Source organism: Crinia signifera, chromosome 6, assembly GCF_055691185.1.
Source record: "Crinia signifera chromosome 6, ASM5569118v1, whole genome shotgun sequence".
NCBI lineage: Eukaryota > Metazoa > Chordata > Amphibia > Anura > Myobatrachidae > Crinia > Crinia signifera.
In genome coordinates this window covers 168447704-168470034 of record NC_139222.1, presented here as the reverse complement: position 1 = coordinate 168470034, position 22331 = coordinate 168447704, and the positions used below count along the sequence as shown (strand labels likewise).

Sequence of the window (22331 nt, the reverse complement as noted above, 5' to 3'; positions counted from 1 at the left end):
CTGTATGTAGAGGAGTACAGTTGACTCAGGTATACATATTAAGGAAAATATCATGTAACTAGAAAAGGAACAACATTTTCAAAACGGATCCCACAGTTATACTCATGTTTGCCACATTTTTCCATAAAAGTTTATTAGAGTGTTCTAGGTCTACACCAACACCATAAATTATATTGCAAGAGACCTATAATCTCACACTTCACTTCATGCTTTAAGCATGACTGAACATGGCCCTGTTTGCAGTTGCTTTTCACTTGTTACACCTATGCAGAATTGCTAAGCATACGGAAAGGCTGGTGTATTGTTAAATGTAGCTGCAACTTGGATTTCACTGCTTTTTCTACATAAAGACTTTTTTTTTGCAATTTTGGTTGTGCCGACCTCCAATTACTACGAAATATATATATATATATATATATATATACACACAAAGTTTTTAGGGCGGCACTCACTGGTTTTCTTCTAGAAATCATACACCTGGACACAGGTAAGTTCCGTTCAACGTTTCAATCCTCTCTGATTTTTATCAAGAACACATACATACATACACTAAAGTAGACAATTTTTCAGAATTGTAGAAGGCTCAATAGATTTGAAATTGAAGCAGGGATTAACAGGTTAGCCTCACATACCCCACTCTGAGATTCAGTGTCACTCATGGGACGGGCCAGACTGCTCTCTCCGGGTGATGACGGTACTTCAGGGTCCACAGCTCGAAGAGTTCCATCCTCTGATACCTGAGCTTTCTCAGTTAGCTTCTCTATAGCTGAAGAGTGAAGTTGCAATAGGACATGGGTCCTTATTCAGATCTGATCCCAGTACAAATTTGTTCTCAAAATAGGCAAAACCATGTGCACTGCAGGTGGGGCAGATGTATTGTGCTGAAAGAGTTAAATTTGGGTGGTGTGTGTTGAAACTGAAATCTAAAAATTGCAGTGTAAAAATAATGCATCCAGTATATACCCTGCACAGAAACAAAAAAACTCATACAAATCTAACTCTCTCTGTACATGTTACATCTGCCCCACCTGCAGTTCACATGGTTCTAATTTTTACTGCGATCAGATCTGAATAAGGGCCATAATACACAGTTTCAGTCAATTTTATTGAGTTTTAAGAGTACATTACATTCCAGCAAACAACAACGCAAAAGAAAACCAAAAGGTAGCACAGGAGGAAATATATACTGTAAGCATAAAATACATAAAAGTGCGCATTGCAGCATAGGCCACGTGCTTACACAAGCTCCCACTATGCATTTACTACAATGGGACTGGCAGCTGATGCATATGGAGCACCGCCGCTAGAGAATGAGGTTATATGTAATATGTAGCAAAACTGTAGCCTGACACATCTGTATGCTTTAGACCAGGTGTTCTCTTTTGCACTGGGAGACCGTCAGACAATAAAAATGAATGCCGGACCCCAGCAGGTTACCGCATAATGGCTGCCATATGCGGTAACCTGCTGGGTCCTTCAGGAGTCCCCGCCCTGCATGTGTTTTTTCATATTAAAGCTTATACATACTATAGAGGTTTTGTGGATGGCATGAGGCAGTGGATGACGGGGGAGGCAAAGTAACAGACAATTCAACTGATTTTTTTAGATTCCTTGGATCACTGACTGAGAGATCAGAGAAGTCATCAGGCTGATGGTCAGCAACTTGGAGTCGCGACCCCATGCTGAAATGGTTGGGACCCACTTTAGGGTCAGGACCCACAGTTTGAGAACAACTGCTTCAGACAATGAAAATCAGTGAAATATATCATACTATACATTACATAGATGCAAGAATGTCATGCATAGAAAGTATAACAGAAAATACCAATTTTATACAAAAACAATACCTAAAATAACAAAAGTTAGGAAAACAAGGTCAAGTTGTAGAAATAATGAAAATAACATTAGTAAACCAGTGCTTCTAGATAAAGGGTAATGGAGCCAAAACTTAGGCAGGATCTGTCTCTGGATGGATTTAGCAACCTTAGGGGTAAATTTACTACAGTTGCTAAAATTGAAAAATAGGTGATGTCATTCATAGCAGCCAATCAGATTCTATCATTTCTCTATTGCATCCTAGAAAATGATAAACCACCACGCCTTGCCATGCAGAGGACCCATATCAACCTCCTATTTAACTTAGAGACTGGGCAGTTCTTTACTATAGTGGGCTTGCACAAAAAGCAATACATAAGGGACAATTGGGCAGATGTATTAAGCTTGAACTGGAGATAAAGTGAAAGGAGGTAAAGCACCAGCCAATGAACTGTGGGGTAAATGTATTAGATTTATTAAGCTTGGTGCTTGGTGAAGTGATAGTGTGTCTGGTTTTTATCACCAGCCAATCAGCTCCTACCTGTCATTTTTCAAACCAAGCCTGTAACTTCACAGTTAGCAGCTGATTGCCCGGTGATAAAAAGGGTATGGATCATTAGGTCACCAACATTATGGTCGACCAGCATCAATTGTAAAGCACAACGGAATCTGCTGCGCTATATAAGAAACTGTTAATAAATACGTTACAGATGGAGCCAGCCTGGTTCTTGCAGAATCGCCAGCACAATCGCTTCATAAAATCGCCAGCTCCCACCAGGGGGCTCGCATGCCCCGTGGCAACGGAGCTCCCGTCGCCGTTTGCCACCTCCCCCGCCGATCCCCATAACCGCCCTAACCCCCCCACCTAGGCCCAATGTCTGACGATAATCAATTTATGATCCATTGCATGTTTCTGGTGTATCCCAGTGATGACGATGATCAAGTAGATAAATGAGACCTTAAGTAACCCAGAAAAAATATGTTTTTTTTATTTTATTTTTTAAGTAAAAAAAAAAGTGGGGTTTAAATATATATACAATTTGGCTAAAAAAGGCATGTCAGTTTACAGTTATATTTATCCAAAAAGATCTATAATGTATTCAACTATGTGCAATAGTATGGTGAGGTGTTGTATTGTTGGGCTGGAAGATGAGAGGTAAAAAGTATTTCAACATTTACAAACTTGTATAAATACACTTAAAATGAATATACATATACCTGTACCCCCATAACATTGGAAATACTTTAATTTGATGAAAAACTGTTGCTATAAGTTTTCAATCATTAATAAAAAGTGTCAAAATTATCCATTTGATGCATTTCAAAAACCAACAGCACAAATACTGATCTTTGTTACTGTTTTCCAGACTAGCAACGCGAGAACATTGTGTAATTCATGTCTTGAACAATACTGCCTCCTTCAGGCGTGCAGGAAAACAGGGGCCGATGCCATTTTTTGAAGCAACATCTTGAATGTTTGAATCTATTGTTAACATGGCCTTAAAGCCAATGACAGCATTCTATATGGACTGGATATCTCAGAAGTCACATTTGTTGCAGTTTAGGTTGGTTTTTTCGTGTACTTCTCCGAGGTTGCACTTTGTAGAAAAGTTGTGCAACCTCGCTGCGGGTACTGTGAATTGACCTCTCTAAACGGATCTCTAATTTCTCTGGTGCATACATTAGTGCAATGTATGAAAGTTTCATAACAATAACTAATTTTTGCAAACTCGTAATTATTTGTATTGCCTCCTACAGTATAAGCCAATGCTCAAAGATTTGCTAAGGATCCTGGTAAAGGTATAAGTCATTGCTAGGCAGACATAGGGTGCTTGTTAAAACATAGTACTTACCAGGTGTGGCTATCAGACTGGTTTTTAGGGTGCCTGGTTCTGCTGGGGCAGCAGGCCGTGAGCCTTCCATGGACGCTCCATCTTGAGAGTTGGTACGGGATATTGGCTCAGCTGGTTTCTTTTTCCGCTGCAGTGCACGCTGTATTGATGGAAGGTCTGAAGAGAGGTTTGCTAACTGGTGAAATACATTACGTTTCCGTATAATGGCATAAACTAAACTTGAATTACCTATTGATGACAAAGAAAAAGCATTAGGAGGAAGTGAGAAAACAAAAAGTATAATAAATGTAACATGGAGAGGAAACAAACCAATACATGTATACCTACAGAAATAATTTGAACTTGTCAAAATAATTAGCAAAAATAAGGAAATAAAAAATAAAATAAAAAAGCAATATGGAAATGCTAGCAGATACTCACCATCAAACTGGTACTGGATAATGTTGTTAAAAACTTCAAGCAGGAAAAAAACGAGATGATGATTTTGTGGAGAGGAGAAGAGGAACCAGGGGCTGGAGAAAGCTTCAAGCAAATGCAGTAGTTTGTTAGATGCCACCATGGAGAGGGACTTCAAGTAGGGAGATACTGCTCGGAAAAACAGAATATAAGTAGTAAATATAAAAGAAAAAGAGGACACTCCAGAAATAGCAGTAAAAAAACATAATATTTGATGCAGTGGTCCCTTTGAGGAAGTTATATGGAGTGCCACATACAAACACACCTCCCTGTGAACTTAACAGTAATCACATACTCTAGGGGTGGCCATGTTAGTACCTCAAGGAGCCCTAACTGTTCTGGTTTTTCAGCTCTTCTAGCTAGAGCACAGGTGTATTCATTACCAACTGACAAATGTAAAAAGGTATTCAAGTTATAAGGGAAACATGAACCTTAAGGAGTCCATTAGGGCTGAACTCAGCCACATACATCATCACCGCCATCAGTATCACCAATTTCAGAATAAAATCACCAAAGGCAAACTCAGATCACCAATAACCTGCAAAGCCATATTATCATGTTCTCAATTATAATTTAGGCTCACCATTGAATTACATAGCAGATGATAACCTCCAAAATATTACATTCTAACACTAGGATGAAGGAAATTGATATGTGAATGCATCATAATATCAACATATATAACAAACCTACAACCAATTATACAAGTTAACACATGAATTGCTCTGCCTCGTGTAAACCTTGTGGAGATCAGAAATACAGCCTCTAAATCCATTGTGTGCTTTTTATGTGCTGCAATCTCTCTGTAACCCCTGCATTATAATGGTGGTATCCAACTAATAATCATATGGTAGTTAGTTGGTGGACTGCCACAAGATAACGCTTTGCCACAGATTTGTCTTTCCACTGTTAAGTGCCAACCCTATCACTAATTCATCAGTTCTCTTCCAGATGTAGATATATATATATATATATATATACACACATATATATATATATATATATACACACACACACACACACACACAGTATCTATACACAGTTATAAAATATGCATATTTAAAAACATTTAGCACAAATGTTTTTACAATTAGCTTAGATCATATTTTCAGTAAAGTGGGTTATAAATCAAAAGTGGAACTATTGAAATAATAATGCAATTAGAAAACAGCAAAAGCTATAGTATCACTAAATATGTAAAAGCATTACTCACTAGCATGAAAAAAGTATAACTGATGTATAATAGTAACTATCAAAGAGTAGAACATAATTATGAATGGTAAAGTCACAGTGCCACCTAGTGGACACACAATAAAATAAATCAATTTCACAACATCTAAAACCTAAACTGAAATGTCAATGATAATAAAACATATTCCCATTCCATTGACCCCATTCTTGTACCATTCACTACGATGGTAAGCAGACAATCATACAAGGGTTGTAAACGCTGGTGTCCACTGGTGATGATCTTGTGGAAAACCTAAGGAGGAAAATGATGTTCACATTAGCTAGCAGAAATATTACAAGCACAGGTAAAAGGCAAATGATGTAATCCCTCACCACAATAAGCAAGTCTGCATGTGTTCCTGTAAACACTGGGATATCCATGGGGACTCGCACAGAGTATGGTTTGTTCAAACGAACTCCAAAATTCCGCTCCCCACTTAGCAGCAAAAGGATGAACACCCCGATGTGCATCAGACCGACACGAGCTGAAAGAATGTAAGCAAGAACAGCAAATGAACAATGAAAGCAAATAACATTGAAAGCTCATATGTAAAATGTGAAAATGGTGGGTGATGAATGAACGTAGAGGTAAGAAGAGAGATGAAGGGAGAACAGTCTCACACTGATCCGCTCGTGCATCATTCAGAAAGTACAGAATTGGGACCAGTACATCCAGGACATCGCTGCTCTTCAGAACAAAGAACAGGAACTTCTGTAGGAGCGAGAGAAGGCAATGTGAGATAGAAGGCACCAAACCCACCAGACACAGCACCAATTAAATAAGACTCTTTCATTGCAGACCAATTAAATATGGAGAGAAGAGAGACAATCCTGACCTTGTTAAAGTCACACAGCTTCCAGAATAGCACCAGTAGTTCTTGGTGGAACTGAATTTTTTTTGTGGAGTTTGGTAGGTAGGTCTGTGTGAGTGGGTTTAGAAGAAGGCGAGCCAGACCCTTCAAAATGAACTGGAAATCCTGGGGTGTAAGAAGAGTACATGGTAAATATAGTAAAATATTACCAACATAAAATAGATACATTTGCACACAATAGACAGCAGATTCCAATTGCTCAAATGACCCCTTGACCACAAACCTGATGGACGGTCATAATCTCTCAGAATATGCTACATACCCAGGCAATGAAAAGCATTTTCACCAATACATGTTATGTTCACAGCCATGCCACCAGTCCTTAACGTGCTGATTTTATGGATAGTTTAGCCCATGCGTGCCTACATACAAGTGTAGATTTATTATGTTTTACTTGTGTATGATGTTTGGTCTGGATCTGCTTCCCCATTTACAGTAGTGCGGTGAAGCATGTCCTGACACGGGCAGGCTTTATAATGGCAGACTTTAAAAGGGAGAGTGTGAATTCACCTCTTTGGTGACGGTCACTCTTCCTCTGTCGGCTATGGATACTTGCATAGATTGTGCATATACCCAGGTCAGAAATCCACTGACTGTACAGACTGACTGTACGTGCACATTGGCATGGCGTTTTATCACCGATAAATGAGGGCATATAGTACTCCATCATCTTACATACTTCACCACATTGATACATGTGGAAAATCAATTTAGGACAGGGCAATTTTCCACATGCCATAACTGAAGAAAGCACGTCCTATACTCAGTCTTTTCCCGTCCATCAACTTTATTTGAAATGTATCTAAACATTTTCTCTGGAACTCTAAAAGTGATATCGCTCACTGCAGAGTTCAGTATACACAGATGCGTTCTCATACAGAGAAGCTTTGATGAGTACGCATTGCACCACACTCTATGATTTAGTTCAATAAGAGCCGCATGCATCCGCCTCCCATTGATTCCTATGGGAGCTGGCAGCAATGCGAACAGTCATGGCATGCAGCGCTGCTTCGTTTCCTAGTCCGCTACAGCAGCTGCTATATACAACAAGGCTGCAGTGGGACACATCTGTATAGAAACTAAACATGATAGCAGCGGCTAAACGGAATATCTTCTGAGTTCGCCGGCCTCAAGGGATGCAAGGCGAACGCAAAGGTTTTTTTTTTTAAGAGGCAGCCATTTACAGGGCAAAACCATGCCTGGTAAATTAACGCCCCTTTTAAAAAAACTCCCAGTTCAGCCAACATCCCACAGGGCCGCCAAACTCGAAGGCTACTACATTTGGCCACATATTGCATTCACCAAAACAGGGGGACATTGGAAATGTATATCACTAGAATGGCACTCAAAGCAATCCAGTTGGCCAACAGGGTTTGAATCATTTTGAAATTCAGAAAGTGGACACCAGAAACTCTGTTTGCACAAAATGCAGACAGTACAGGTTATTACTAAAAACGCAATAGTGACATTTTACACCTGACCAATGAGTATCATTCTCCACCTAATTAGTGAACACACTCAACTGTGATTACTCAGAAAAAAAAAATGAGAAAAAAAATTAGGCAGTGGTTTCAACCAATCACTGCACACAATAAGCAAGGAATAAAGTGAAGCTAGGCATAGTGTATGCCACAGTGAGAGGAAAGCACAGAGAGGTATACAACTCCAGAGACTTACACTTATAAGCATGGTGCACTGTGCTAAATAATGTCGTTTATGGGCAGTTTAAATCTTCTCACAATTAATATAGGTGACAAAACAGGCCACAAATATGCAAAAAATAAATTAATAACCAGTATATTCACATATACGTGGACATATGTATGAAGACTCACAATTTGAACACACCCATTATTTGTAGTTCACAAAGCTGAGTTGCAGCTACTTTGCTGTATAACAAACACATATAAATAAATTACTAGCTACACTGGAACAGTCTTGCCTAATGAACCCCCTCCTCACCTCTTCCCTGTGGATCCGTGACAGATAATTCACAAAGAGATTGTCCGGGGTTGGGCTCTATAAGAACACAGACAATGAGTTAGGGTCTCAAGTCATGTGGAAGCAGTAATGAGGTTACAAAATAAAACTATGGTGTAACTTACCTCACCCTCATCCATGGCAGTGCTGGTGGTAGTTCCATCCATGCTGGGACCAGAGGTGATAGTGCAATCAGAATCCAAAGTAACAATGAGGAGCTGGGCAGAGACTTCAACCATTGGCTCACGTGAATCCCAGAACAGCAGGTGGTTGTAAGGAATTCCATAGCCAACAGGGTCGTATGCACAAACTACATTCAAGAGTGAAGTGAAGAGGGGTAGAGCATGTCTGCAGAGAGAGAGAGAGAGTGAATGCAAGATTACAGTACTTATACATATAGTAAAATACCACCTTGGAATGTTGGATTAGGAGAACTGAAAAAAGTAAAACAGGGGGAATGATTACAAACAGAAGTGACAAGTCCCAGAGTTACCGACCTGGCAAAGGTCCAAAAAATGCCCTTCCTAACCTTTCCAAAACTATCCTACATAACTAAAGGCTAACGCTGCTCCTCACCTCTATGGGGGAATTCAAGTGGTTTGCATGCCGGTAGCCACTAGATAGCACTTGAGGGATCAATAAAGTGTTGCTCCATTTGAGCATCCACAGCAGCCAGTGTGGACATTACTGTTACGTTGTTCTGTCATTTTGACCAGCTGGTAACTAGTGATTTAAGAATTGGCTTGTTCTTCAAATGTCAACTGCATTTTTAATTTAATTCAGACTAGTTATTAAACTATTTATACTTCTAGATGTACCGTAAGGATAGTATGAAAATAACATTTGATTACAGAATAACAAAGAAATTCTTAAGCAAGGCATGGCTAGCAGATTGAACTGCATGTACAGATGTCGGGGGATGACACTAGTGACCCGCAGGAGCGCTCATCACTAGCAGTGTAATAGGTACTCACTTAGAGCAGGTAAACGCCGGCTGGCCGAACACATGACCCGCCCACTGCTTGAATCCCTGCACTAGCATTCTGCATGCTTACACACCCGCTTGATGTGGATCCTCACCATCAAATGATTTCTCTAGCCTTCGCTCTGAAAAGTCTATACTTACTTTTCAGATGTATGCTATCTGCCGATTTGGGAGCGGCGCTGACATCATGTGAAAATCAGCTGGCCACCCCGAGGATGCATGGGCATGCCTGCTCTTGCAGGGGTACGCCCAGCATTTCTATAGGTGTGCCCACCAGTCCCCTTCATCTGCTTGTTTGCCCATACTGTTAGAACACCCCAGCGCCAACAAAGGCGTTTGCACATGCGCATATTCACGCATGCACAAACCACCACCATCGGGAGCAGGGGGGGTGGTAGATTCGGACCTTAGCGATCATGCCTAAACCCCCCGCAATGTTCCATGCAGGTCTAGAACAGGGATGGCAATGAGCATCCCTCCAGCTGTTGTTGAACTACACATCTCAGCATACTGTATATACAAATAAAGAAAAGGTTATTATACACTATGTACACAAAAGGGATTGGACACCACCTTGCAAACAATATGGTGAGCTTCTGTAGTAACACTTGTTCGTGAAGGCATAAAATACATGTCAACCTTTTAAGGTGTCGACCATTTTCATGTCAACATCTTCCTTGTGTCGACCATTTTGTCATGTGGCAACTTATTGCCTGACCTATTGACTTCCTTGCCATTGTTGAGCTATCAAACCTATTCAACATAACCAGGTTTGCAGACATAAAATAAAAATTTTAAGCTGGGTACATACTAGGAATATCTCTCCCCAGTTGATGGATCTACAGTACAGGTTGTGTACCCCTTATCCGGCTATCTGTTATCCGAATTAGTATGAAAACTGTACTTTGCAGAATGTACTTTTTTAGGTGGACATCTCAAAAATATTTACCCAAAACCCAAATTTAAGCCTTGATCCTAGGTAAGATACTTCTAATCATTTTGATTTTGCATAAAAATGATGCACTACTTTTAATATTATTATTATAGTACAGGTTGACTATCCCTTATCCAAAATGCTCGGGACCAGCAGAATTTTGGATAACGAATTATTCCGTATTTCTGAATATTTTCATATTTCAATTATGTATTTTGAAGTATCTTGCATTTATGCTGTATAAACACATCAACCACATGAAATGCACACAAATATATTTTATTTGTTCAAAAAACATGAAATAAAGTTTGTGTACCATCTCAGGCACTGAATTTGAATGCCAAGCAATCATTGTCTTGCACATGTATAATGGCAGTTACAGATCATTCCCTCAGTAGTGCTGTTACAGTTGTCCCCAGTAAGTTTTTAGCAAAAAAATAAAAAAAAATTCCACTTTCTGGAATGTATGGTTTTTGAAATAATTTGGATAACGGATACTCGGATATGGGATACTCAACCTGTAATTATTAAAAATAATAACAGTATAGGACCGATATATATATATATATTTTTTTTTCCTAAATTAACTATTTCTTTAGGGGACAAAATCTAACTTTTGAAGCAGGCACTAATTGCTTTTTATTTATACCGGACCAGAAAACCACAACAAAAGCAATTAGATTCACAGTTTTAGATATGAAACATTTACTGTACATAAAAATCCTTTAAAAAGCACTGCGATCATGGCAACCATAACATATCAACACAATAAATCCACATAAAGCTGGGTAAACTAAAGCAAACAATGATTGGTAGACAAAAAAAAAAAAAGAAAACAAATGTAAAAGGAGTATATGATGTCACTACTAAAAAAAGAAAACACATCTTGTTACCATAGAGGAGATAGACACAAAGGCTGTAGTGATGCAGAGAATTCTCTAGGGACTCTGTACCATTTAATGGTGTATATATCTATGTGCATTGTAAATATGGTTTAGAGGAAGTGATATCCCATTTACTTTCCAACTTCTTATATTTGCATATACATTATTATCATGGTTCACACTAAATACTTTTAAACATTTTTATATATTTTTGTACTTTACCTCCCTAGTATTGTTTTCATACCAGTTTTCACTTGTTAACATAGCAAAGAATCTCTTGATATTATCTGTCGCATTCTGAGCCTAATTCAGCTTCTGCTGTAGTTTTACAAATATCTGCAAAACTACAACTGCCGGCGGTGGCATGCAGAGGAACAGACAGCACATGGCATGCCCCCCCATGCCGGTTCCCACCCTGCATTGCAACTGCAAAATGTTGCGATTACATCCCTACTATGTGAGCGCTTCGATATATAGCAAAGTGTTCACATGATATTGGTAGTCTCCTGGCTGTGAAGTGGCAGCGGCTAAGTATGATGTCACTACATCCACGGCATACTTACTCTCCATGGTTGTTCCTTCCAAAGTTTGGGATGGGAGGATAATGGGGAGTTTGTGCAAGGCGGGTGAGGGGGATAAGGGAGACTAGTAAGGTGCTTACCCGAGGGGGGCTGGGAGTGACACCAAATTTTCAGGAGCCTCCCCGTCAATCCAGGACAGTAGGCAAGTATGAGCCACAGGCATACTCAGATCCCACTGCTTTTAGCATTTTATTATGATATTTGATCAGTTAAAAATATTTGTCAATAAATTAACATCTACCCAGGTTTTCTGCTAGTGGAAATGCTCCCATGTCAAATAACCTGTTTTTTATTCCCTGGCAAGCAAACCCAGGTAATGATCAGGGTTGGACCCAGTTTGCGCCTGGGTTTTGGGGTAGCTCCCAAACTGGTATATTTAAAAAAAAAGAGCTGATTGGAGCTTCTGGGGCATTTTTATGTGCATGTTGTACATGTTTATGGGCAGTTTATACGTGTCTAGGTACAGCATTGGCTCAGATATACTGCAAACAACAGTTTTCACAAAAGTTTTACATTTTTTTGTTTGAAGACACGTTTGAAAAGGTTTCATATTGAATATTTGGGACAACAATAAAAGCACAAACTTTTTCAAATAAATATTTGTGGTCTCTTCATTAATCAGAAAATGGTTTATTTTCCTTTCCTTTTTTGTCCTTTTTCTTATGTAATCTATAGGAAAAAAACAGGCCTTACCCAGCAATTTACTGGGTACCACTGTAGTGGAAATGCGTCTTAAACCCAGGTTCAACCCGGTATCGATCTGGGTACAAAGTTCAGGGCTGACCCAGGTTGCTAGTGGAAACAGGGTAAGAAGTACATTTCCAGTCAAATAAACTGTATGTACATGTTTGAGCGCTTATGGTAAATTTGTGGTTCCTTTAAACAAAAAAGATTTCTAAAAGCCATTAGCACAGACACTTTACTATATCCAAATTAAATCACAGGCCTCATGGCATCCTAACTGGTATATTTACTGTAGTGCAGGTTTATAGAAGTGGAGATACTAGCTATCATATTCTAGAAGGTTGTACATAAATGATAAGTAGAATCTGGTCTTAAAGATATCCATGCTTCTGCACAGATGGTAATCTAACTGACTGAGGAGCTCATTAGGAGCTCATTAAATCATGGATACTTAAGCATGCATATGTTTAAAATCTGGACAGTTAGGGTGCCCTGAGGACAGAGTGAGGACCACGGTTACATCCATAACAAAACGCACACAACTGACAAAACAAATACACTTTACTAAATTGTGGCATTTCAATGTTGATGTTTTTCATGAGTGAAACAAATGCTCACTGAAAGCAATGCTGCCTACACAAAGGCTCATGGAATGAGAATGTGGGAGGCTGTAGTCAGATGTTCCAAGCTAGAGTGATGAGTAAAATGGACAAGGAAGAAAGCAGTACATAAACGATATAGGGGGAAAATCATGACCGTTACAAAATTCCCCCACAAAAAAAATAAATAAATAGTTACTTTAGATATTAGAAACATTTGCATTAAACAATAGTATTATATGAAATATATGTAACTAATATAAAAGTGTGGGAAGGATTTGGTGTACTCCCCAGTAGGCAACAAGAGGATTTATTTACATTCCCTCACCTATTTTCTGTGGAGCAGAAAAACTGTACCCAAGGGTTGGCTATGCCGCTGCTCTCCGATGAAGGTGGAAGATACATGGCCTCAGAGAAGCAGGTCAGTAGTAGTTTTAAAAGTTCTGTTCTGAAAAAAAAAGGGGGGACATAATGGATAATTGTGAAATACAATAAATATAAATCGCTTATATAGATGTATGACAACGTTTACCAAAATGCTGCTTTTTGTGAACCAGGGACAGGGTAGGAGGGTGTACAGAGTTCATTTTTAAGTAAAAATATTTTTCTCTAACCAACTCCCTTCAAAGAAAGTGACATCTAAAACCTGAACTTTTATTTTGCTGGTGGTCCTGCCATTATAATAAAAAAAGACAGCTTTTCCTATGTTGCAGGCAGCAAAACAAAAATACCCCCCAGCTCCCTCCTTCGAACTGAAGATATCAACATCCCTGTGAACTTCTTGCGTGAAATTGGTAAATTTATGGAGAAGGGGAGTCACTAGGTGGTTGAAAAGTGACACCTTAAGCAGAACGCAGTGCCGCATCGGATTAAAGTTTCAGAGTGGACCGATCTGATCACTGGACTATTGTAACACAATTTTTCACAATTTTATGGTAACTCCGGCAACTCGATCGCATGCAATACATTGTTTGCAGTCATTCTGCATAAAATGTATTACATGCTGTCCCATACAAGGCTCCACATACAATAAAGCCTTGATGCAGTGGTGACAATCTGGGGCTATGACATACGATGCATGGGACAGCACACCGGATCAGAATTGAAAGTAAATGACATATGATTTGACACTTTTCTCACAATTTATTGGCCCAATGCATGGAAATGGTCTAGAAAAGGGCCAAATCTTACTAGTCACGTTTATATCATTCCATATAAGAGAAAATGTTACTTTTTGGATATAGTTCTCCTTTCAGGTTTCCAGTCACAAAAGTGAAGCTAAATTACCTGTTGAAGTCATGTGTGTGGTTGGGGGTTGGAGAATGAGCAAAGCCAACACCAGCTTCCCAGATGTACTCACAGCTGTCAAGTGTGTGAATGTCTTCTGCTGCATCCTACAGAAAAGTCATCAGAATCAAAAGCAGTCAATTATTTATAGCTCAGGCATAATGATAAATGCCACGGAGTATAGTGTAGCCACATTCCAGATAAAGGCAATACATAGCGGTACCGGGGTTACTCACTGTTCCAGTTCTTTTGTGACTTTGCACTGTAAACTCTGGACAGAAGAGCAGATCAGCAATGGCCAGGAGCAAAGATTCTGCAAGTGGACGAGACCCATCCTCCTCATCATCTTCCTCCTAAGACAAAATGCCAGTTAGGATGTGTAGCAGTAACAATTCAAGCGGTAGAATTATTCAAATCATGGACCAGTTCCAAAAATAAGCATAAAAAAATCTGAAAGACATAGGGGGGTATTCAATACGTGATGATATTTCCCAACAGGTGAAATATCGGCACTCCCCTATTCAATACTGCCGTTAACGACAGCATTGAAGGGTGTGAGACGACTTTTTTAAAGTCGGATCTGTTTTGTCGGAAACAGCAGTGGATTGTCAAATTTACAGGCATTTTTGACAATCCATGGACTTTCCGACACTCAACAGCTGGAACATTAAATTCCGACTGTCGAGTTACTGTTGGATCAGACGAAAACAGCCCAGGATTCCGACTGTCAGGACGTTTTGGTAGTTGGAATCCCATATTGAATAACCCTTTTGTTCCTAACATTCTGAGAAAAAATAAGAAATAAAAATAGCATATAATGGATATTACAATACATTAAATACTTTACAGAGTAACTTTGAAGGGAGTTACCTGGCTCCGTCCTGCCCCAGGCACAGATGACCAGAAGAATCCTCTCCAATCGGGGTCTTCAAAGATATATGGCAGCACGCGAGTCAGCAGCCGAGCACAATTCAACACAATTTGCTTTTCTGTGTCTGAGTGACATCCACTGTCTGCACCTGCCACCAGCTTTTCCACTGCCTGCAGGGCATATATCAATAATAGACATGACTAAATACTGTAAGGCGTTTTCAAGCATGGAGCAGTTAGCAGTACACAGAATTTCCATTAGATAATGTATTTTGTTTTTTGCATTTGAATGTGGACAATCACCTTATAACAAAGTGTGGCCAGATTTGATGGCGACTCCTCTCGCACTGCACGAATCTCAGCAGCTGGGATCAAAGCAAACACATCCTGCACAGAGGTGGCTGAATCTGACCAAAACTGGTCCCAAAAGGCATCATCTGTAGCTTCTACTGGCTGCAAGAAGCACCAAAGATGGAAGTAAATAATGGGCTGGTAACATTTTTCAGACTAATGAATGACATGAATAAAAATATTACTCATCTGGAATATTGTGCAAGTCACTGTATAAACTAAATGCAATAAAGTCAATAAATGCATATAACTAGTTTATTCTATTGTGACAAAGAATGAAATACACTGGATGAAATGAAGTCTGATCCTGACAGCATACAAGGTAACAGCTTGGCAATGTCTAAATTACAGCATGGCAGGTTTTCCAGCAGGCAACACATAGGCTTTACAACACAGGTACACTCCTGAGATTCCCTAGCATAATTCCCTCATTCCCACAGCCTATTGCCCAGCCACTAAAAGATAGATTGTGACACAGGAAATGTGGCAAAAGCCCTGATCACAATTGTATCAACTGTATTTATAAGCGTTTTATTTATCATTAACACTCCCTTTTTAAATTATTAGTTCTATTATAGAATACCACTGCTTCCCGGCCTCTTATCTTAATACTATAAGTTTGACAAATGAACTTGCACTTCCTTGTGTGGCACCCCGCAGCGCGTGCCACTAGTCAGTGGCACTGACGCTGGACTCACCGCAGGCGCCGGGGAGGAGGAGGTGGGACTCCCCCGGTTGATTGACAGCGAGGATGGGAGAGGAGGCTGCGAGGCGGAAGGAGGAAGTGAGGAGGGAGAGAGGTCAGCGCTCGGCGCGAGAAGAGGGACGGCACGTGCAGACAGGCGGCAGGGTCCCGCACGGGGGATTAGAAGATGCAGCCAAGCTACAGCGCTGGAGGCAGCGCGTGTCCCCGGCGCCCTCCTGACCGGGTGGACGGACCCGGTGCCTCCTTGTGACAGCACCACACCACCAGTACGCCCCGGCAGGGAGAAAAGATGCCCCTATTTCAGTAACCTGCACAAAAAACGTGAGTTGGGTCCTAGTGACCAGAAGGGAGATAACTACATCAGCAGGGGGTTTGATACCCCAACAGAGAAAAGCCACGGTTGGTGGCAAGAGAGCAAGGGGTTGGCCGGAAAGCTCTAGGGCACTTATACAGTAGCCCCTGCGTCTTAGAGGAGCTGTAGGAGCCACAGGAGCAGTGAGGCTCCATAGTCAGAAAAGTGACTGCAGCTGAGAGGATATTCCCTGCGCAGGACATACAACAGTGTAGCTGGGTATCAATACATTATTGTATTGATTGGATGTGTACCCCTGTGTCCTGCTGTGCCTTAAGTGCTCCCTATGTTTTGCAAATACGAAACCCATAATAAGGAGCAAATACCACCAAGATCAGGCAATTACACCACCACCCTGGCTATTGATCCGTAGGAAGGCCAGGCAGTTACACCACCCTGGCTATTGATCCGTAGGAAGGCCAGGCAGTTACACCACCCTGTGTATTGATCCGTAGGATGGCCAATTACCAGTGTTCATTAAGTCCTGTGCACAGGCCGGGTCCTAGACCCGTATCCGGGACAAGTTTTATGTAGCGGCACCACTTGGTCACATTGTGCTGTGTCTTATATGTGCGTTTAGTTGTATCTGTAATATTGGAAAGGTAAATATAGTATCAGCCTACCAGTTGCCTGTTGGTGCAGATTTATACCAGTAGTAGTGCAGAAGTGAATTGTGTGCCTTACTTAGCCGCAAAAGCATAGATTGAAATTTGTGGCGTTGTTTACAGTTATCAAATGTACGTAAATAAAACCTAATCCGTTTAAACTACAACTGCCTTTTCAAGTTTGTCCCCATCAACTACCATCCCAATTCCCCGGAACAAACGAACCGGACCGTGCGTACCACATTTGGCGTCATACGAACAGGATCCAGGGTAAAAAAAAAAAAAAAAAGGATGGAAGAACCAGTGCCACCGAACGCAAATGCAACGCCAGGAGGGGAACCCCAACAAGAACAGCCCGCACCACCGGGGGTCACATCCATCACGCTCCCATACCACTTCGGGGCCCCGTGGATGCCGACCTACAGCGGGGATGCAAACAAATCGTCAGGGGCGACGTTCACACAGTTTAAAGACAAAATAGGATCGACGTCCCGGCTCTACATCCTTCAAGAGCAACAGTCGATAGAAATATTGATAGGACAGCTGACAGGGTCTGCCCTACGTGAGGTGATGTCATGGCCCCCAGAACATAAACAGACAGTGGAACAGATCCTAAAGAGATTATCTACCATGTTTGAAACAAGAAATCTCCCGGAATTGAAAGTGAAACTATATGGGAGGAAACAGCAACCTGGAGAAACACTACGGGACTACGCCCTCAGCCTGCAGGAGGCTTTGAGGGCAATACAAGCCATCGACCCAGAAGAAGCTAAAAACGCAGACGAGACACTGACCGTTCAACTTACGGAAGGGGTGGTGAAGAAAAGTATGCGTGCGCAACTGAGATTACTCCGTCGACAGATGCCTGGGAAATCGTTCAGGGAATTCAAAGAAGCCGCCATCGCAGTAGTTGGCACTGAAGTCAAGCGAGAAGATGAATATCCCAGGTTATTGGGTTCAAAGGAACAGCAGGACCTGCATGGGCCCACCAGCCAGGAAGGAGCCAGGACAAGCAAAGGCATGGCTGTACAAGGGGGACAGAACCTCCGAGAAGACAAACTCCAGACGCTGAGCAGACAGATAGAACAGCTGACAGCAGGATTAGCAAACATGAAAAGGGAGATGTATCAGAAGAACAGATCACAAACCGGCAATGATAGAGATTCTGGGTGGAGAACCGAAGGGCATAGAGAAGTGGGAAGCCAATGGAACCACCCAAAGCAATCGGACAGGCGGCTGACAGATCAGACTGAAAAGCGAGCCCTGCAACACGCCATCTGCGTTCAGAGGAGCCAGGCGGGGAAGAAAGTGCTGGCTACACAGGTACAAGGAACCGTCAAGTGGTTTAATGTCCGAAGCGGGTACGGCTTCATCAACAGGAACGACACAAAAGTTGATGTCTTTGTCCATCAGACGGCCATAAAGAGAAACAACCCCCGGAAGTTCCTGCGCAGTGTCAAAGATGGCGAGACGGTGGAATTTGATGTAGTGGAAGGAGAAAAGGGGGCTGAGGCAGCAAACGTGGCTGGCCCTGGCGGTGTGCCAGTTAAAGGAAGCCGGTTTGCCCCTGACAGACGTCAGTTCCGCAGGCGTTTCCACCGGCCAAAGAGGGAGAATGCTACAGAGTCGGGTGTAAAAGGCGTAAGTAGGGACCAGGAGTACTCAAGTACAACACTGGCACGTGAGGACACGGCCATGAAAAGTGGGGGTGAATGTGGCACCCCGCAGCGCGTGCCACTAGTCAGTGGCACTGACGCTGGACTCACCGCAGGCGCCGGGGAGGAGGAGGTGGGACTCCCCCGGTTGATTGACAGCGAGGATGGGAGAGGAGGCTGCGAGGCGGAAGGAGGAAGTGAGGAGGGAGAGAGGTCAGCGCTCGGCGCGAAAAGAGGGACGGCACGTGCAGACAGGCGGCAGGGTCCCGCACGGGGGATTAGAAGATGCAGCCAAGCTACAGCGCTGGAGGCAGCGCGTGTCCCCGGCGCCCTCCTGACCGGGTGGACGGACCCGGTGCCTCCTTGTGACAGCACCACACCACCAGTACGCCCCGGCAGGGAGAAAAGATGCCCCTATTTCAGTAACCTGCACAAAAAACGTGAGTTGGGTCCTAGTGACCAGAAGGGAGATAACTACATCAGCAGGGGGTTTGATACCCCAACAGAGAAAAGCCACGGTTGGTGGCAAGAGAGCAAGGGGTTGGCCGGAAAGCTCTAGGGCACTTATACAGTAGCCCCTGCGTCTTAGAGGAGCTGTAGGAGCCACAGGAGCAGTGAGGCTCCATAGTCAGAAAAGTGACTGCAGCTGAGAGGATATTCCCTGCGCAGGACATACAACAGTGTAGCTGGGTATCAATACATTATTGTATTGATTGGATGTGTACCCCTGTGTCCTGCTGTGCCTTAAGTGCTCCCTATGTTTTGCAAATACGAAACCCATAATAAGGAGCAAATACCACCAAGATCAGGCAATTACACCACCACCCTGGCTATTGATCCGTAGGAAGGCCAGGCAGTTACACCACCCTGGCTATTGATCCGTAGGAAGGCCAGGCAGTTACACCACCCTGTGTATTGATCCGTAGGATGGCCAATTACCAGTGTTCATTAAGTCCTGTGCACAGGCCGGGTCCTAGACCCGTATCCGGGACAAGTTTTATGTAGCGGCACCACTTGGTCACATTGTGCTGTGTCTTATATGTGCGTTTAGTTGTATCTGTAATATTGGAAAGGTAAATATGGTATCAGCCTACCAGTTGCCTGTTGGTGCAGATTTATACCAGTAGTAGTGCAGAAGTGAATTGTGTGCCTTACTTAGCCGCAAAAGCATAGATTGAAATTTGTGGCGTTGTTTACAGTTATCAAATGTACGTAAATAAAACCTAATCCGTTTAAACTACAACTGCCTTTTCAAGTTTGTCCCCATCAACTACCATCCCAATTCCCCGGAACAAACGAACCGGACCGTGCGTACCACACTTGCAGAAAACAATGTCAATGAATTAGATCCGGAGGTAAAAATGTCAGCCCAGTCCCCTCTGATCAGTTTTATAACTATTATACCAGTGGTTCCCAAACAGTGTGCCGTGGCACCCTGGGTTGTCTTGGGGTACTTGCATGGGTGCCTTTTGTTGGAAGTCCAGGACCAATTAAATTTATTTATCAATAATGTGATAGACAAACAAGTGCTTGTGGCTTCCACTCAAAAAAATATGTGGACAAACATATACAAATATTGCCCCACATAATTGAACATAAGGATGACATATACAGTACACACATTTTACTAAAATGATTGTTTTCTAAATTTCTCCATAACAAAGTGTTTGTCTAAGGAGCCCATTAAAAATACTTATGCTGTAGGGATTTTTGATTCAAAAAAGTTTGGAGACCACTGTATTATACTGACATGGTAATTTTGTTTTTTATCTGACCTGATATATAGATATAGATATATATATTTTTTTTTTTTTTTTTTTTAGTCTTAATAAATACACTGTTGAATTTTTAAACATTGTTCGAACTAGTCACTATATAGCCATTTTTTCCCAGTCATTTTTAAATCTGTTTATCATACTCACTAGAGATGTATATCACCAGTGGTTGCTGAAACCTCTATCCATGTGCACATAGCTTTACAGCAGATCTGGTGGACGGTGTCTAGATCATCCATGTTATGGTCAGCCACGCTTTGTCAAGTGCATCTAGTTAGAAGCCTAAAGATAGTCGACCGTGTCTACATCGTCAGTAGCGAAAGTTATATACAAGCGTTAGGTCGACAGAAACGTGATTGACACACACAAGGTTGACATGAGTTTTTCACTTTTTTTGGCTTTATTTGTTTCATACGTTACCATCCAAGTGGGAATAGAGCTAGAACATAGTAGTGTGCCAAGCGTAAGCCCTAAACATGGCAAGCATAGCAAGCCATGTGTGGGGACACTGCACACTTATTTGGTATCCATGTTGACCTATGTCGACATAGCCATGAAAAAAACTTAAAAAATTCATATCGACCTTGTGACTGTCGATCACGACACTTGTGTCTAACTGTCATTACTGTTTATCTAGATGCTGTCTGCTATCTTTAGGCGTCTAACTAGACAGGAGAGACTAAGGGGGGTATTCAATCGCCGTCGAGCATCTCCCGTGGGGGAGATGCTCGACGGGCCCTATTCAATGCTGTCTTCCCCGACAGCATTGAACAGGGTTTCCTGGCAGAACGAGCCCGACATCTCTAGCTGTCGGGCTCGTTCTGCCGAGAACAGCCGGGAAGTGACGAGCTGCCGGCTGCATCTCGTCACTTCCCGGCGCAACTCGCGGCCACGCCCCCTTCTCGTCCCGCTGCAGGCGGGACATTGAATCCCGCCTGCATGTTCTCGGTCGAGCTGACCGAGAACAGGACTGGGTCACGGCGGGCGAGCAAGCTCGTCTGCCATGACCCGAAGATTGAATACCCCCCTAAGCATGGTTGACCATAACATGGTGGCTCCGCTATACCATAACCACTTTACCGTAATCTACCACTACTCCTATTTAGGGGATCGGGACACCCTTTAAAGTTAAGGAAGTGTAAAACATACACTTTTATAGATTTTTTCTTATATTTTAAATGAGAATATCGTTGGTGATTTTATAGTTCCTCATATGATTTTAGATTTTGCACACATTAGTGGCACCAAACTTCCCTTTTGTGCATATAGATTTTAATACACACAAAGCACCCAAACAACAATAATACCTATAGCATCAGAACAAAAAAAAATAAAAAAATTACATATGGACACGAAATACAGAACATGGAAATCTCAGAAAAATACATGGGTCACATAGCACACGCTATTGATTCATCGGGATACGGTCATTGGGTTACCACCACCTAGGTCGACATGCAGATGGGCAGGGCCGGCGCCACCACTAGGCAGCTCTAGGCATTTGCCTAGGGCGCCGGCACCTGGAGGGCGGCAGTTCACCCCTCACCCCCAGCATGGAGGGTTAGGGCACTGTTCATATAGCTGTCGGCATCCATGCAGGTGCTGGAGCGGGCAGGGGTGTCGTCCGTGCCGCGGGGGTACCTGCGGTGCTGTCACTGGGTATAAAGCTGCTGGCGGCGGGGTCGGGTCCCTGCAGTGAATAGAGAATAACAAGCGCTATGCGCGCGGCAAGCGCTTCTGGGTTTGAAAACACTTGCCGCACGCTGATTGGCTGAGATTCAGCCTATCAGCGTGCGGCAAGTGTTTTCAAAATCAGAAGCGCTTCCCGCGCCGCCGCGCGCATATCGCTTGTTATTC

General features: G+C 42.3%; 1 protein-coding gene across 1 annotated transcript in view; it reads right to left on the bottom strand.

Moving 5' to 3' along the window:
• HID1 (HID1 domain containing) overlaps positions 1-22331 on the bottom strand; it is a 60375-nt gene that overhangs the window by 14556 nt on the left and 23488 nt on the right. The window contains exons 2-15 of the mRNA XM_083148049.1: positions 15334-15483; positions 15031-15201; positions 14397-14513; positions 14161-14267; positions 13202-13321; positions 8332-8554; positions 8189-8245; positions 6191-6331; positions 5976-6066; positions 5688-5839; positions 5529-5607; positions 4089-4253; positions 3669-3896; positions 633-766 (exon numbers count right to left, since the gene is read on the bottom strand). Coding sequence (XP_083004175.1) covers positions 633-766; positions 3669-3896; positions 4089-4253; positions 5529-5607; positions 5688-5839; positions 5976-6066; positions 6191-6331; positions 8189-8245; positions 8332-8554; positions 13202-13321; positions 14161-14267; positions 14397-14513; positions 15031-15201; positions 15334-15483 — 1935 coding nt within the window. The remainder of the gene's footprint in view (positions 1-632; positions 767-3668; positions 3897-4088; positions 4254-5528; positions 5608-5687; positions 5840-5975; positions 6067-6190; positions 6332-8188; positions 8246-8331; positions 8555-13201; positions 13322-14160; positions 14268-14396; positions 14514-15030; positions 15202-15333; positions 15484-22331) is intronic.